Source organism: Pseudopodoces humilis, chromosome 16 (genome assembly GCF_049639895.1).
Source record: "Pseudopodoces humilis isolate 2021_Gansu_Grassland_sample_001 chromosome 16, ASM4963989v1, whole genome shotgun sequence".
Taxonomy (NCBI): Eukaryota; Metazoa; Chordata; class Aves; order Passeriformes; family Paridae; genus Pseudopodoces; species Pseudopodoces humilis.
This window is the reverse complement of record NC_142215.1, coordinates 1496986-1510701: the sequence shown is the minus strand read 5'-3', so window position 1 is coordinate 1510701 and position 13716 is coordinate 1496986. Positions and strand designations below refer to the sequence as shown.

The window sequence follows — 13716 nt, the reverse complement described above, 5'->3', positions numbered from 1 at the left end:
TAGTAAGAATGTATTTCTGCATTTAAAAAATGTATTTAACTTCCCCATCTGTGTTTCACTTGATTCACATATTCAAGCCATTTTCTAAAGCTGTGAACAACTTTTAAATAAGAGTTCAGATTGTTAAATAATCACAAACTATCAGAAACTTGGCCTTTACAGAAAAACACAAATATACAGCAAGTCAACAGCACTAGCAAGTCAGTAATTGAAGCATCCTGCTTTAATGTAAATAGTATCAATAATTTTTTTTGCATTGCTTCAGAGGTATTGAGGAGCTATTTCCGATGTTGGGATCATCTACAGGGGTTCCACATCTTTGTGCTTCAGGCATCTCAACCAAAGCAGCCAAAAACTGGGCCAGGGCAACAGTCCAAAATTTTAGTGGTGAGCCTCCAAAATTCAAGACACTCAGGGAATGCGTGTTGGGGAATAATATGAGAATGCTGAAGGAAAAAAAAAAAAAAAGAGAAGGGCATATTTAATTTGTGTCAAATATTAATATTTCAAAAATCGGTACTGTCAATTTGGAATAAAAGCCTGTGTTTGAAATGCCTGTGAAAGCCAAGGCAGTTGCCTGAGAGCCTCAGACGCTGTCTGATGCCATCGGTTCCTGAGTTGCCACGAGGCAATCTGGGTGGCTGGCTGCTCCAAATCCACAGGCACGGGGAGGTTTGGGATGCCGGCTTTCGAGGAGTCTCCCCACCGGGTTACTCTGGATCCTGGAATATGAGAATGTGGGTTGGCAAGAACCCGCATGTCTGGGAGCTGCCGAGCAGCCCTGCAGGCTTCCCAAAATTCAGGCTCGCTGTCGTCCCTTCTGACAGGATGGAGAGAACTGGGAAGTGTATCTCAGCTGAAAACTCAGAATTCGGGAGCCAGGTCCCACAAAACTTTCACCCTGTTGCTCCTGGGCAGGTGTTGCAGGGAGATGAGAAGCAGCTGGAGTTGAGAAAAGGAACCAGCCTGGTTGGAGACACCTGGTGACTCTGCAGGTGCCTCTGAGCCTCCTTGCTCAGCACCGTTTTGGGGTAGTTTAACTGAGAGCTGCTGCTTTGAGGAGCTGAAGTTTATAATTAAATGTTTTTTTAGGACCTGGGCTGCCTTTCAGCATGCTTGAGACCGGGGAGTGTGACAACCCAGTTTGCCCAGTGATGGAAAGTTAGAAACTGGAAATGTACCTGGATGCCACCCTGAGTCAGCCCAAACCGAAGCATCTCTACAAAACACCTAGATGTGAACAAACTACAGTCCTCTGACAAAAATATTCCGTCTGAGAATTTCTGACCAGCTCCGGTGGTAAACACCTCCAGGGTGTCATTTTTGTCTGATACAGGGCAAAAATTATTCGGGTACCTGTTGCTCGGGGTGGAAAGATGAGAGAATGGAATAGTAAATTAAAGGGGTTGGAGCAAAAAAGCAGCTGATTGTCTGAGCACGGCTGGCCAAGTTGTGTTCAGGTATCTGTGTGGGAACACACCTTTCCACGGATGAAATGCCCGTGGCAGGGGCTGCAGCCACGCTGTGGACCCTCTTATCCCCTTCCCCTCACTGAGTGGCCTTTACACTTGTGGGGCTTTACACTTGTGCTTATTTTCCTACCTCCCCACGGTGGGGTTTGTCCGGGCACCTCTCCTTGTCCTGCTCCTGGGCTTTTCTCCCCTCCCTGTGGGCCCCGCGATCCCCCTCAGGGAGCCGGGGCCTCCGCGGGCGGCGACGGAGGCGCGGAGTTCCCGGCGGGCCGGCCGCCTCCCCGCCCTCCTTCCATCCTCCCTCCCTCTCTCCCTCCCTCCCTCAGCGGCGTGTTTGGGAGGGAAGGAGGGGGTGGAAGCCGGGCCGGGGCGGCCAGCAGGCAATTTGCATGAGAGACAGACTGGGAATGAGCTGGAGTGGGCGCCTCTCCGCGCACACAGAGCGGGGCAGGAGGGGGAGGAGGAGGGAGCTGCTGCCGCCGCCGCCGCCGCCGGGGGGGGGCGGCGGACCCCGGGCAAAGTTTGGAGCCGCGGGCCCGCGGCGCTGAGGCAGCGGCGGGGCGGGGAGCGGCCGGGCCGGGCCGGGCAGGGCCGCCCGGTGTGAGGCGGCGGCGGCGGCGGACAGAGCTCGGGGGCCGGCGGGCAGAGCGCGGAGCCGGCGGCGGGCGCTGCCGGCACAGCCAGCATGTCCTCCATCCTGCCCTTCACTCCTCCCATCGTCAAGCGGCTCCTGGGCTGGAAGAAAGGCGAGCAGAACGGGCAGGAGGAGAAATGGTGCGAGAAGGCGGTGAAGAGCTTGGTGAAGAAGCTGAAGAAGACGGGGCAGCTGGACGAGCTGGAAAAGGCGATCACCACGCAGAACATCAACACCAAGTGCATCACCATCCCCAGGTACCGGGGTGCGGAGGGCGCGGCTCCCGGGGCCCTGCGGGGGAGCAGCGGGACCCTCAGGGACCCCCGAGCTCCGGCACGGCCGGGACACGGCTTGTTTCGTGTCCCGGCCCTGCCGCACTCGCTGCGGTGTTGGTCCTCTCTGCCCGCTCCTTACCCAGTTAAGAAAAACCCCGTAACTGGCTACAAAATTGAATTACTCTCTAGTAAAGAGAGAGAAAACGTAGTGGAGAAAATATGCCTCGAGCCGAGGTTATTAAAAAGAAAAAAAAGTTGGAAGCTCTGCGGATCAGTTCCACTCACTGAGGGTACCCTCATTGTCAGAAGTTTCAGCGTGTTCTCAAGTGCTGTTGTATTAAGATTTTCTGGTGATTAATGCTTCAGGAAAACGGTTTTGTTTGGGTTGTTTGGTTTCTTCCATATTACTCCTCTGAAGGGGTGATTTAGAGCCCTGCTCTGCTGCTGTTTTCGAATTACTTTTTAAGTCCGGAATACAAATGGCAGAGCTGAAGGAGGTTGTTTGGAGTGAAAAAAAAAAACAAAACCACACACATGTGAGCGTGAATATAACTGATTTTTTCCTTCATTTTTTGAATGAACATAGGTTTTATTTTTAGTCTCCATTCCGAGCTCCATCCATAGGGCCATCATAAATCATAAAAGACGTGTATAAAACTATCCCATCTAAGATTAATTTTCCAAATAACTTTCAAATGGCTGCCCACAAGTGGTGTTTTATTGCTGCAGATTGTTGATTTCTGTGAGCTCAGCCAGATGACTGCTGGGTCTGCTCCTGATTGTTGTTTGAGAGTACTTTTTTTTTTTTTTTTTTTAAAGCAAAGGCCAAAGTTCATCCCAAATATTTGAATGCTGCATAATTGTGTGCTTCTGCGTGAGAAGATATCTGTGTGTGTGTGTGTATTCATGCTTCTCTCTGGCACAAACAAATGTATGCTTTCTTGGTTGTCAGAATGATTTAATATGCAGGAGCTGATACAAAGCAGCATCTGTTGCATGAAAAAGTGAAGCAAGTAGCTTAGAAATGTGGATGTTTGGAGCTCCTAAAATTTTCTTCCAACAACTGTAGTGTTTTTTTAAAAGGAAAAAAAAAAAAAGCCTCCTTATCTTTTTTTGGTGCTGAATGACTGTGGCTAAGATTTTGGCCAGTAATGCAAATGGGAGCTCTCAGCCTTTGTTAGAGTTGCTCCGGCTTCTACTTGAAGCAGAAATCAAAACCTGTAGAGCCACCAAACAATACAAATGCCTTAAAAACTATATTTTTGAAACTCTTGGTAAGCAGCGTGCTTTCCGCATAGATCATTCCCTGTTTAAAACACTTCCCTGAAATATTTACTATTTCAAAAGAAGAAATTTGCTGGAGCAGCCCTGCTGCTGTGACCTGGGTATTGTGTCTGTGGCTGATGCTGACCCGTTAGGGAGTAGAGCATGAAGTCCCGTGGAACTTCTGTGACTCCGAACAAGGTGGTTTAGATAAGGAAGGATTCGATATTGTATGATTTAAAGGAATAGAAGAGTTGGGCCAAACACAATGGTTTATTAAAAAAAAAAAAAACAGAAGAAGTAAAGGTTGAAAATAATAACACAAACAGATATCACAAGTCATGAATATGAATATCATATGAATATGGTATCTCACCTTCAGAGATTGTCCTGACTGTTCCTCCTCTGTTCAAGAGGATCTGTGCAGAAATTAAAACATTTCATGGTAATTTATGACACTGACCTGGGTTCCTGCAGATCTTAAACCTCGGTATGGGGGAGGCATCAGCCTGCTTTGGTGGGAGCCCCTTATACCTTGGCATTAGTTTTTAAACATAACTTTGTATGTGCTTTTATTATTGTTTAAAAATAAGCGTGGTTAGGTTTTCTGTGCTGAGATGTTAACATCTGTGTGTCAGAGGTTGGGGAATGGTGTGGGAACATGGAACAATCTCTCTGAAGTCAGTGCAGAGCCACAGCTCTGACCAGGCCTTGTGACTTTAAGAGCTGTGCCTTTTCCTCTGGGCTGAACTGCTTGTCCTAATGTATCTGTGAATCTGATTACTGTGTCATCTGAAATCAGTGTTAGCAAGACGATTTTAGCGTGGTTTTAGTTTCCTGTTTGTTTTTTTTTTTCATTTCATAATTGTTACGTATGTCGTTTTGCTATTTACTCAAATAATATGTTGGGGAGGGGGAAAAGGGGGGGAAAGCATCATTAAGGATTAGCTCATGTTGTGCATTGTCTGTAATGCATCAGTAGACTGAATTACAGTGGAGCCATGCCAGTGATGACTCTGGCCCAGCAGGAGCAGGGTAAGTCCAAAATTAGCTATTGTATCCATGAGACGAGCAAGTTTCACATGGAAAAGGGCTCGAGCTTTGCAGAAACATTGCTTGTGGGAATGAGGGCTACACAGCAAATTCCTGGACTGATCAGGTGGGACTGTTTGAAGAGAGGACAGGAAAAAAAGACTTGCTTTGTTTTAGGGCTAAGGAATTAGAATAACAAATGTATTCCTGCTGTCATGTTTATCTGCTGGGATCTGGAAACATGTACTACATGCTATCTCCTGACAGATTAGTAAACAGGGGTTCGTTTATTTGCTTGTGTATTTGCTCAGCATGTATTACTTCTCCAGGTGCTCCATTTCCGAGGTGGTGTGACAGACACCCCAGGTTTTCTGTTGGGAGAACCTGTGTCTGGAGAGGCCTTCAAGGATTTCAGTGTGGCAGGATTTTTCCTTCTTGTTTTTACTGCTGGAGGAGGAAGTCATTTCCACCTGAAAAACTCTGGTCTCAGACCATCTGATGGTTTCTGGTGGTGCTGGTGCTGCACAGGAGGGCTCCTTCAGAGGATCTTCCTTCCCTCCTCCCCTGGGCACAGCTTCCAAAGCCCATCCCTCCCCAGCAGGACCTTTCTTTAAACCTCTGCCCTGAGCTGGTGGCCTTAGGTGTCAGAGCTGACTTAGTGAGTCGTAGGTCCCCCTGGCAGAAAGATTTTTTCATCCTGTATTGGGTGATAAAGTTGAGGACACACATTCTTCTGCCCATTAAAATGCATTCTTTATCACAGTTGTGTTATCTTGAAGGCCCAGCTTTCAGGATGGGCATTTTTAGCACTTTTCAGACCAAGCTGAGGACGAGTGTGCCATTAGCACCTACCCAGCACAGCCAGCTGGGTGTTTGCTTTGCTCTGTGAGCAGGCAAAGATCTGCTCCAGCTGCTCGCAGGATTTCTGAATTTTTGGTGGCTCTATTCTCTTCGGAGACCCAAAAATGTGGTAAGAATGGCATCTACATCTGACATTCATACAAACCTGCAAAAAACCTGTGTTTCTAACACTGTTCCGGGCGGAAGAGAGGCTGTTTTGTGCACCTGAGAAACCAGTAGCATTTGCCCTGGAGATGAAGTGTGATGAGTGTTTAACTCACCGTTTTTAGGGTCTGATCTGCAGAAACCAGCCCATGTGATGGGCAGTCAGTAATTTCTAAAAGCTGTGCAGTGTCTATAGTCTCACTATATGAGATAGTAAATGCTTTGTTTGTTTCAAGAGCTTTAGTGGTGCTACACACACAAAGACATAAATCTCCTGACATTTTGTAATATATTTTCATATTCACATTTTTTTCTTTTGGACTTGTATTTATTTGTTTTGGTATCACCAGTGGTTTTAGGGGAGCCAGGATTCCTGTATGTAAGGAGCACCTTCTTTTAAGTAGTGGGTTGGTTTTTTTATTAATTTAGAAAACAGTTTTGTGGAGAGGTGAGTGTTACTTCTTGTGGAACTCATCTGATAAGGGTAGATTGTACCAACTGAAATGCAAACACGGCACATTTGCTTCTTAAAAGCCACTGAACAAGGTGTTCCTTAAATGATTTACATTTTGGTGGGGAAAACCAGGGATAATACACAAGGAACATAATGCATAAGGATAATAAAGAAGGAACATAAATATTTCACACCTTTTGGGTCTGAGCACAGCTTCTGTTGCATTGGGAGTTGACCACACAGTATTTACAGGATTTAATGATGTTCTTAGGTTTGAGGTGATACCAGGAAAATAGGAAAACTGAGGATGTTAAGTGGCACAGGAGGATGTTGTGGTTTCACACCAAGGTGTGATTTTGGGGTCATTGGACTTGCTCCTTGTGGGTCCCTTCCAGCTCGGGATATTCCTTGATTCCATGCTCTTCTTTTGGGACTGATGCCCATCTGTTTGCAGTAACAAGCAAAGGACCAGTCACAGTTTTGTGTGTCCATGTCCAAATATATATATATATATATTTTTTTTTTTCAATGCCAGTTTCAAACTACCATATTTTCAGTTTTCTGTCTCTGAGTGTGAGGAGCTGTGATACTTCCTGGCCTTGTCTGGGAGTGCCTGCAGGGGTGGTTACAGCCCAGTCCCTGTGTGTGAACACCTCTGGCTGCCATCACCCTGCTCAGCTCCATCCTGCTTGGGCTTTTCCTGCTGCAAACCCTCTGTTTGTGCCCTCTGTCCTGCCCGAGCTTTGTGGGCAGGTTTTACAGCCCTGCCCCAACCTTTGTGCTGCTGCAGTGCCCTCATCGGCTCCTCCACAGCCCAGCTGTTGTGGCCTCTGTGGGACTTTGCAGAGCCAGCTCTGAAGGTGAAGATGTGGGGAGTGTACATCAGCCTGAGCCTGACACAGCTCCAGCAGTGTCTGGACAACGCTCTTGGGCACAGGCTGTGACTCTTGAGGATGGTCCTGAGCTGGACTCAGTGGTCCTTGTGGGTCCTTTCCGGTGATCCTTGTGGGTCCTTTCCAACTCAGCTTCTTCTGTGTGATTCCATGACTTTCTGTCTGCTGTCCTGCTCATCCATCAGTGCCTTTCTCACCTCCCCACAAGTCATTCCCTCCTCTCTGGGCAGTTTTCTGTTCCCTGCAGCCCCTCCAACTTCTCCCCACCCTCGAGCTTGTTCCTGCCTCTTACATCAGCCTGGCTAATGTGTGTGGAGTTGTTGTATTCCCAAAAACAAAGCACTGCTGTCAGGCTGGAGCAATAATGTTGGTACAACCAGTTAGGGAGCAACTGCGTGCTCAGTCCTTGTGGCAGAGACAAGGATCTGGGAGAGGAGGGAGGCTGGGGAGGAGTTATGGTCCCTCCCCTCAAAAGAGTTGCTGCTGGAATAGCACAGCAGCCCTTTATTAAGTTTTGTGATTTTTCATGCAGTCACTGCAATTCAAATTTGCCTATATATATATATATATTTATTTATTTATTTTTTTTTTTTTTTAACCTGAGTTGTGTGAGCCAGCTCACACTTTGTATTAAAACCAGTGATAAAACTCCTTATGTCTTGAAAAACAAGCAGAATGTTTATCCAGGACACTGAGGGGCTAAGAGTTAAAAATGGATTTTGCCATTTGTTAAGATGCTTTCAGATATTCATATCTCTGCCTTTCATTCCTCTGCCCTTTCTCAAGAGACTAAGAGTTAAAATAGCTTCTGAAGGGACTCATGATGTTCTCATTATATTGTGTAGTAAGTGTCGAATCTGTGTGAAATAAAATGTTTAAAATGGTTGCTTAAGTTTCATAGTATTAGGAAAAGACGCTGAATATTGCAGTCATTTAAATATAATGAGAAATAAATGCAAAAAACTGATGAAATAAAGAAGTACACACTGTATGGGATTATCACATCAGGGATCCAATTAAAATGAGTTCTTCTAATAAATATTGGTTTAATAATGTAAACTTTTGATTGCTATATTATTACAACAAAAATAAAATTAACAAGATTTAATGGACTGAGCAGCCATTAATTTTCACTTGTTAATTTATTAGGAACTTCTAATGCTGTTAGATGCACAGTAATGCCATTATCCTGCATGAACTACTTGATGAAATAAATAGGGCCAACAAGTGCTTGAATTAAATTGAAATCAGTTTTTATTCCCAAATTATCTCTTTCTGTTGTTTGGGTTATTTTTTTATTATCACTATGTTTTAGCTTTCCTCTACTGAGTGCAATTAAATTTTCAGGGATGGGATGCAGCACTCCTCCAGCCAGGCTTATGAATAGTCCTAATTAACTTTTGTCCTTGCCTGCCTTGATGTGTTTGTAAAAATCCTTTTCCAGTCTGGAGCTGCCTGTGCTGATGGGCAGAGAAGGGAGGGACAGGAGGAGGGGAATGAAGCCAGGGCAGAGGTTCTTGTCCAGACCCTGCAATTACTCCACCAGGTCCAGCAGCTGTTTGCCAGTTCCTTTTGGAATTGGTAATAATTAGCACAACTTTGTGTAGCTGAGGAGCCAGTAATGTGTGGATTGTTGCAGTTAATGCTGCTTTTAATGGTGTTTTGAAGCTTTTCAGACCCAGTCGTCATTTGCTGGCATCTCTTTGCCCCCAGAGTGCAGGGACTTCCCCTTAGGGAGGTTTGACTGCTCCAGGTACTGGGGCTCTGTGGAAATAATACAAAGCCAGAGCTCTTTTTTTCTGTCTTAGTCTCAGCTCCTCATAGGACAGAAATGTGAGTGGGAATAAACTATTCCTGCATAGTAATAGCAACTCTATTAAAAACCCAACCAAATAAAACCAAGGGTAACCCTTATCTTCACAAGAGCCTAGCCAGGTAAGAAATAACACTATTATTTTTGTATTTTATTTATGACCCTGCTTTTTAAAGGGTCACCCAGGGATCATCTGAGCTCCAGCAGGAAATCTTTGTTAGCTAAGGAAACCTAAGATGTTGCAGCTACACAGTTCCAGATACCCAGATTTGTTCCCTCAGCAGCAAGAGAGGTTTTGGTGCTGCAGAGACTTCTGACAGTAGCAGGTTCTGCTGCTGTGGAAAACATGGATTATATCTCTCAGTGGTGAGCCTCATGAAAGAACTTGCTTAAAACTCCAGTAAAACCTACCTGTGAGCAATGTAACCTGTGTGAGTCTAGGAAAGGTGAAGAGGTGATCCTGATAAATTTTGTATGTCACAAGAAATACCTTCACAGCTCGCTTGCTGTTCAGCACTGGGTTTTGAGGGCAAGGAGGGGACACGTTTCAGGTGGTGCAGCTGTGATCTGCATGTGCCCAAATTGTCCTGGAGCACCTGCACACCTGCCTGACCCTGTGATGGGACCATCTGCTTTTCCAGCCCTGCAGGAATATGGATGAGCTCACGGAAAATGAGGGATGTGAATGCTGCAGAGAGGATTGCAGTGGGTGGTGTGTCAGGAGATGGATCCTCTCCCTGGCATTCTTGCTTTCTCCAGGGCTCTCAGGGTGAAAATAGTGGGTGAACCCTCTCTAGCTCACTTTATAATTTGCAGTTGAGAATTTGAGTAAGTTTTCCTTACAAATTGCATCATAGGAAAGGTCAGAGTTTCTCTCTGAAATGGTGACATTAATAGTTATGGTTAATGACGTTCATTAACCATAACTCAGTCTTTCTTTAAGAAGGAAGTCAAAACAGAAATTTCCTCCTTTGTGGTGAAGCTGCAGGCAGCAGTGGTTGAACGATGGACGCTGACACTGACTCTCCTTTTTCACAGCAAAAGAGGAGAAACTTTGTCCTTCCTGTTTTAGTTGCTTGAACATGGAAAGAGAAATGCATGTACTCTTCACATGTGTAGAACAGTTAAAGTTCACAAAAATATTGGGCTGAGAGGAAGACATCTGTGGCATGTGAGGATGCCTGTGTTCCTGTGTTGAATGTGTGACTGTTGTTGCTTTATCTGCTTAACAGGAGAATTATTTTTTCCCCAAATTTCTTTCCCTCCATTAACTGGAATTTTAGTGTTGCTGTGTGGGAAGACCAAGACCCAACTATAAGAACCTTTAATTTTGTTATTCTGAGGAAGACCAGGTGTGTGTTTTTTTCATAGGGATATGAAGTCCATGGTTTCCATATATACAGAACGGTACAGAAAAGCCCTTATTATTTGTTGAACAAATTGTTATTCCCTTGAACTCAGGATGCAGAGCCTGTTTGTAGCACATGTGTAACAAACAGCATCTGAAAAATTCTATCAGTGTTGAAAAAGCTCTCAGTCTAAATGAAAGGCTAATGAGCAGCTGGAGGCTTTTCCTACTCTTTTTGTGTTTGTGTAGTTACATGGATTTCAGTAAATTTACTTCCAATTTGCAGGCAAGTGAAGAGAGAGGCCAGCACAGGAAAGCAGTGAACTGAAAACAGGGGAGAGGAGTTTGTAGGTTGAATATTGTCCACTTTTCTCTTCTAAATTCAGGGATTTAGTGGCTTCTGTGGGTTCTTTGCAGGATTTGAAGCCTGCCAAGCAGAGCCTGTGAGACCTGGGGGCTCCAGCCCCAGGAAGACAGGCTGGAAATCTGGCAGGAAGCCAGGCAGAGTTTAGCTGGAAGTTTGATGAAAATTATATTTCTCTGCAAAACATTTAATTTTCAGAGAAGTTCACTCATATTTCAATGAGGGTTTGCTGAGGGGCGTTGGTGGGGCTGGGCAGAGAGCCTCCTCCACATTTGTAGCTGAGGTACCTCTGGAGTGGGTGATGCTGTGCCTGGGCAGGAGGCAGCATTGGGCTGTTCTGTGTTTTTTTCCTTTTTTAACCAGCTTTCAAACCAGTGGTGAAGCCCTTATTCCTGTGTGCCCCTCCCCTGCCCCACAGCTCCCCAAGCTCAGGAAGCAGAAATGTTTTCTAGATAAAGCCCTCCACAATTACGGGCCTTGAACTCAGGAGAGCACAAGGTCTGCTAATGACATCTGTCCCTGCTTTCCCAACAATTAGCAGCCTGTGGGATGAAAAGTCTGGAATAGTTATTGATGCTGGCCTGGAACCTTCAAGTTCACCTTCCAGTGAGCACTGGAGATGCTGGATTAATGACCATGTACGAGTTTCACAGGCCTGGGATGGGCAGACTTAGAGATGACTTGGCTAATCTTCCTCCATATCTGCTTCTTGGGCCTAAATTTACCTGACTTACTTAGTATAAGCTTCACCATCAGTCAGATCTGTCCTGATTCATGTCATTGTTTTCTGTTCAAAAATATTGTTTTTTTTAATAGCCAGTTTTTGCACATGAAGGGTAGAAAGTCCAAACCAGAAGATATAAAACCACTGGGGTAGAATGAAGCTTTATACAGCAAAATGACAATTTTTAAGGAGCAGATAACCACAGTGCACTTGTTGAAGCTGACACAACTTCCTAGCTGGTTTCTGTTGCCAGTAAAAGTCTGCTGGCACCCTGCAAACTGAGTTGAGCTTTGCTCTGAATTAGATGCAATAAATAACTCGTGTGTAGGTAGACAGCTGATCATTGAAGCTTTTCCCCAAGCCTGGTTTTGCTTGTTTGGGAGAACTACAGGCTGAAAGGTCAGGTATAGAATTGCAATTGTATCTTTGTTTTTCCCCAATCATAACTGAATAACGATGGGTTTTCAGTTGTGGATTGCTGCATAATGAATGCACATTGTGGTTAGGGAAGACTGGAAATACCAGGGTTTGTTCCACAGCACTGTGTAACTGTGAGCAAAACACTGCACCCTGCTTGTGCCTTTACTGCCTCCCAAATGCAGTCCTTGCCTGTCAGGGAATTTAATTACAGTTGGGAAAGCTCATAAAATCCCAGGATTTTAAAAACCTGTTACAAACCCCATTATCTTGCTGCTTTAAAAAGCTTTCTGCTGCCCAGCATCTCTTTTGTACTAAGAAAGCAATTCTAATTTTTGTTGGAAAATCTCTTTCAAAATATGTAGGTGCTACGTCAGTGAGAATATTAGAATTCCACAGATGTTTAGTGGTAAACCTTGGCTGGGTTTGCCTAATATTTATCTATTCATCTCCGTAGCAGTGCCTCCTGTACACATGGAATATTTTGACTGGTTGATACACATCATACCACAGAGTTCTGCTCCTGAGCTTCAGTCTGAGGTCTGTTAGCACAAGTCCAGGGGAAACTCTATACATGTAGCCTCATGTTTTCAGTTAAGTAATATTCTATAGCCATATGTGAATTTAATGCCATCCAAATACAGGATGGTAAATGAAAGAAATGTGTGTCTGTTGCTGGTGGACTTTTACAACTATGACCTGCAGCAAAACCACTTGGAAAAATGTAATTTCTGTACCTATAGCTGTGTCTTTTACTGAATGTTTTGGCAGGCTCTGAGTGTTGAGCACTCACATTTATTTGCTTCAAAGCTCTTTTGCATCTGAAGACTTTATGGGGAATTGTTCTGAAAGAGATGACTGGAAACTAATAGCTGGCCATCTGGCTGGAAACAACATTATTAATTAAACGTTCTCTTTTAAATCATTTACAAGTTTGAAATAAATGCTCTTTTCAAAGCTACTGAAGCAAGATGAATTTGAAGTCTCGCTGTGGAAAACAGAGTATTTAATGTATCTCTTCACTAAAATTAAGTATGGAGTAGTAGCATCTGAGATCACAGTTACTTAAGATAAGCTGTGGGAGCAAAACAGCTTCTGGATTTTTTCCCTGTGTGTTTTACACGGTTACTTTCCTTGAAGGAGAACAATTAAACTGGCAATGCTGGCAGCTAGTCCCATTTAAAAATAATAATAATAAATCTTTACTATACAATATTCATTGAGTCCTCTTAAAGACCTTTTCATTATGTGCTTTTGAAGGGGGAGCATTTGTGGCCTCTCATTTTACACCAGAGTTCTGATCTTAAATCGTTTCTAGCAGAAGGATTTTTTGCCCTCTTTTGCTGATGGGGAGAGTGAAGTCCTGAGAATGGGGCTGATTTACCTCAGGCTAATGGGGGCAAAGGGCACTTTGGTGCAGACATCCTAAGGCCTGCTCCAGTTTTCCATATCCAGGATTGAAGTGGGATCTTCCTGTGCTCTGGATGGAAAACAGGAATCAGTTCAAAGGCTGTTCTCTCTGTGTTACACCAGTAATTTGTAACATGGGGATTTTATATTCATTAAACTAATTTTCAGTTAAATAGAGGAAGAAGCCAGTAGCATTTTAGAATCGTGGACTCAGAACAGTGTGGATTGAAAGGAATTTTCCAAGCTCATCTTGTCCACCTCCCTGGGTGTCCAGGGACATCTTTTACTGAGGTTACTCAGAGCACCCTCCAGCCTCCCTTGGAACACTTCCACTGATGAGGCATTCACACCTCCACACAAAAGAAGTAAGAAAGTGGTGAGGATACACTTCAGGAGATGTTATTTCATGTCCTTATTTGCCATATTATTTTCATATTAGGATGAGCATTTCTGCCTTGATTTTTCAGTACCTTAAGGATCCCAGCAATTCTTTTTGGAGTGTCTGAGAGACCCAAGAACCAGCTTTAATTCAAACCTATTTTGCAGCTCCTGGTGGAAAATGTGTGTATTAGGATATTGGAAGAACAGAGTAGCCATTTGGATGGATAGAAA

General features: G+C 44.4%; 1 protein-coding gene across 1 annotated transcript in view; it reads left to right on the top strand.

Annotated features, from left to right (window-relative positions):
- The first annotated feature begins 2103 nt into the window (after positions 1-2103).
- The window catches only part of SMAD3 (SMAD family member 3), a 66882-nt gene continuing 55269 nt past the window's right edge, over positions 2104-13716 (top strand). Inside the window, exon 1 of the mRNA XM_005521651.3 lies at positions 2104-2363. Within this exon, the coding sequence (XP_005521708.1) occupies positions 2158-2363 (206 nt within the window). The 5' untranslated portion in view covers positions 2104-2157. The remainder of the gene's footprint in view (positions 2364-13716) is intronic.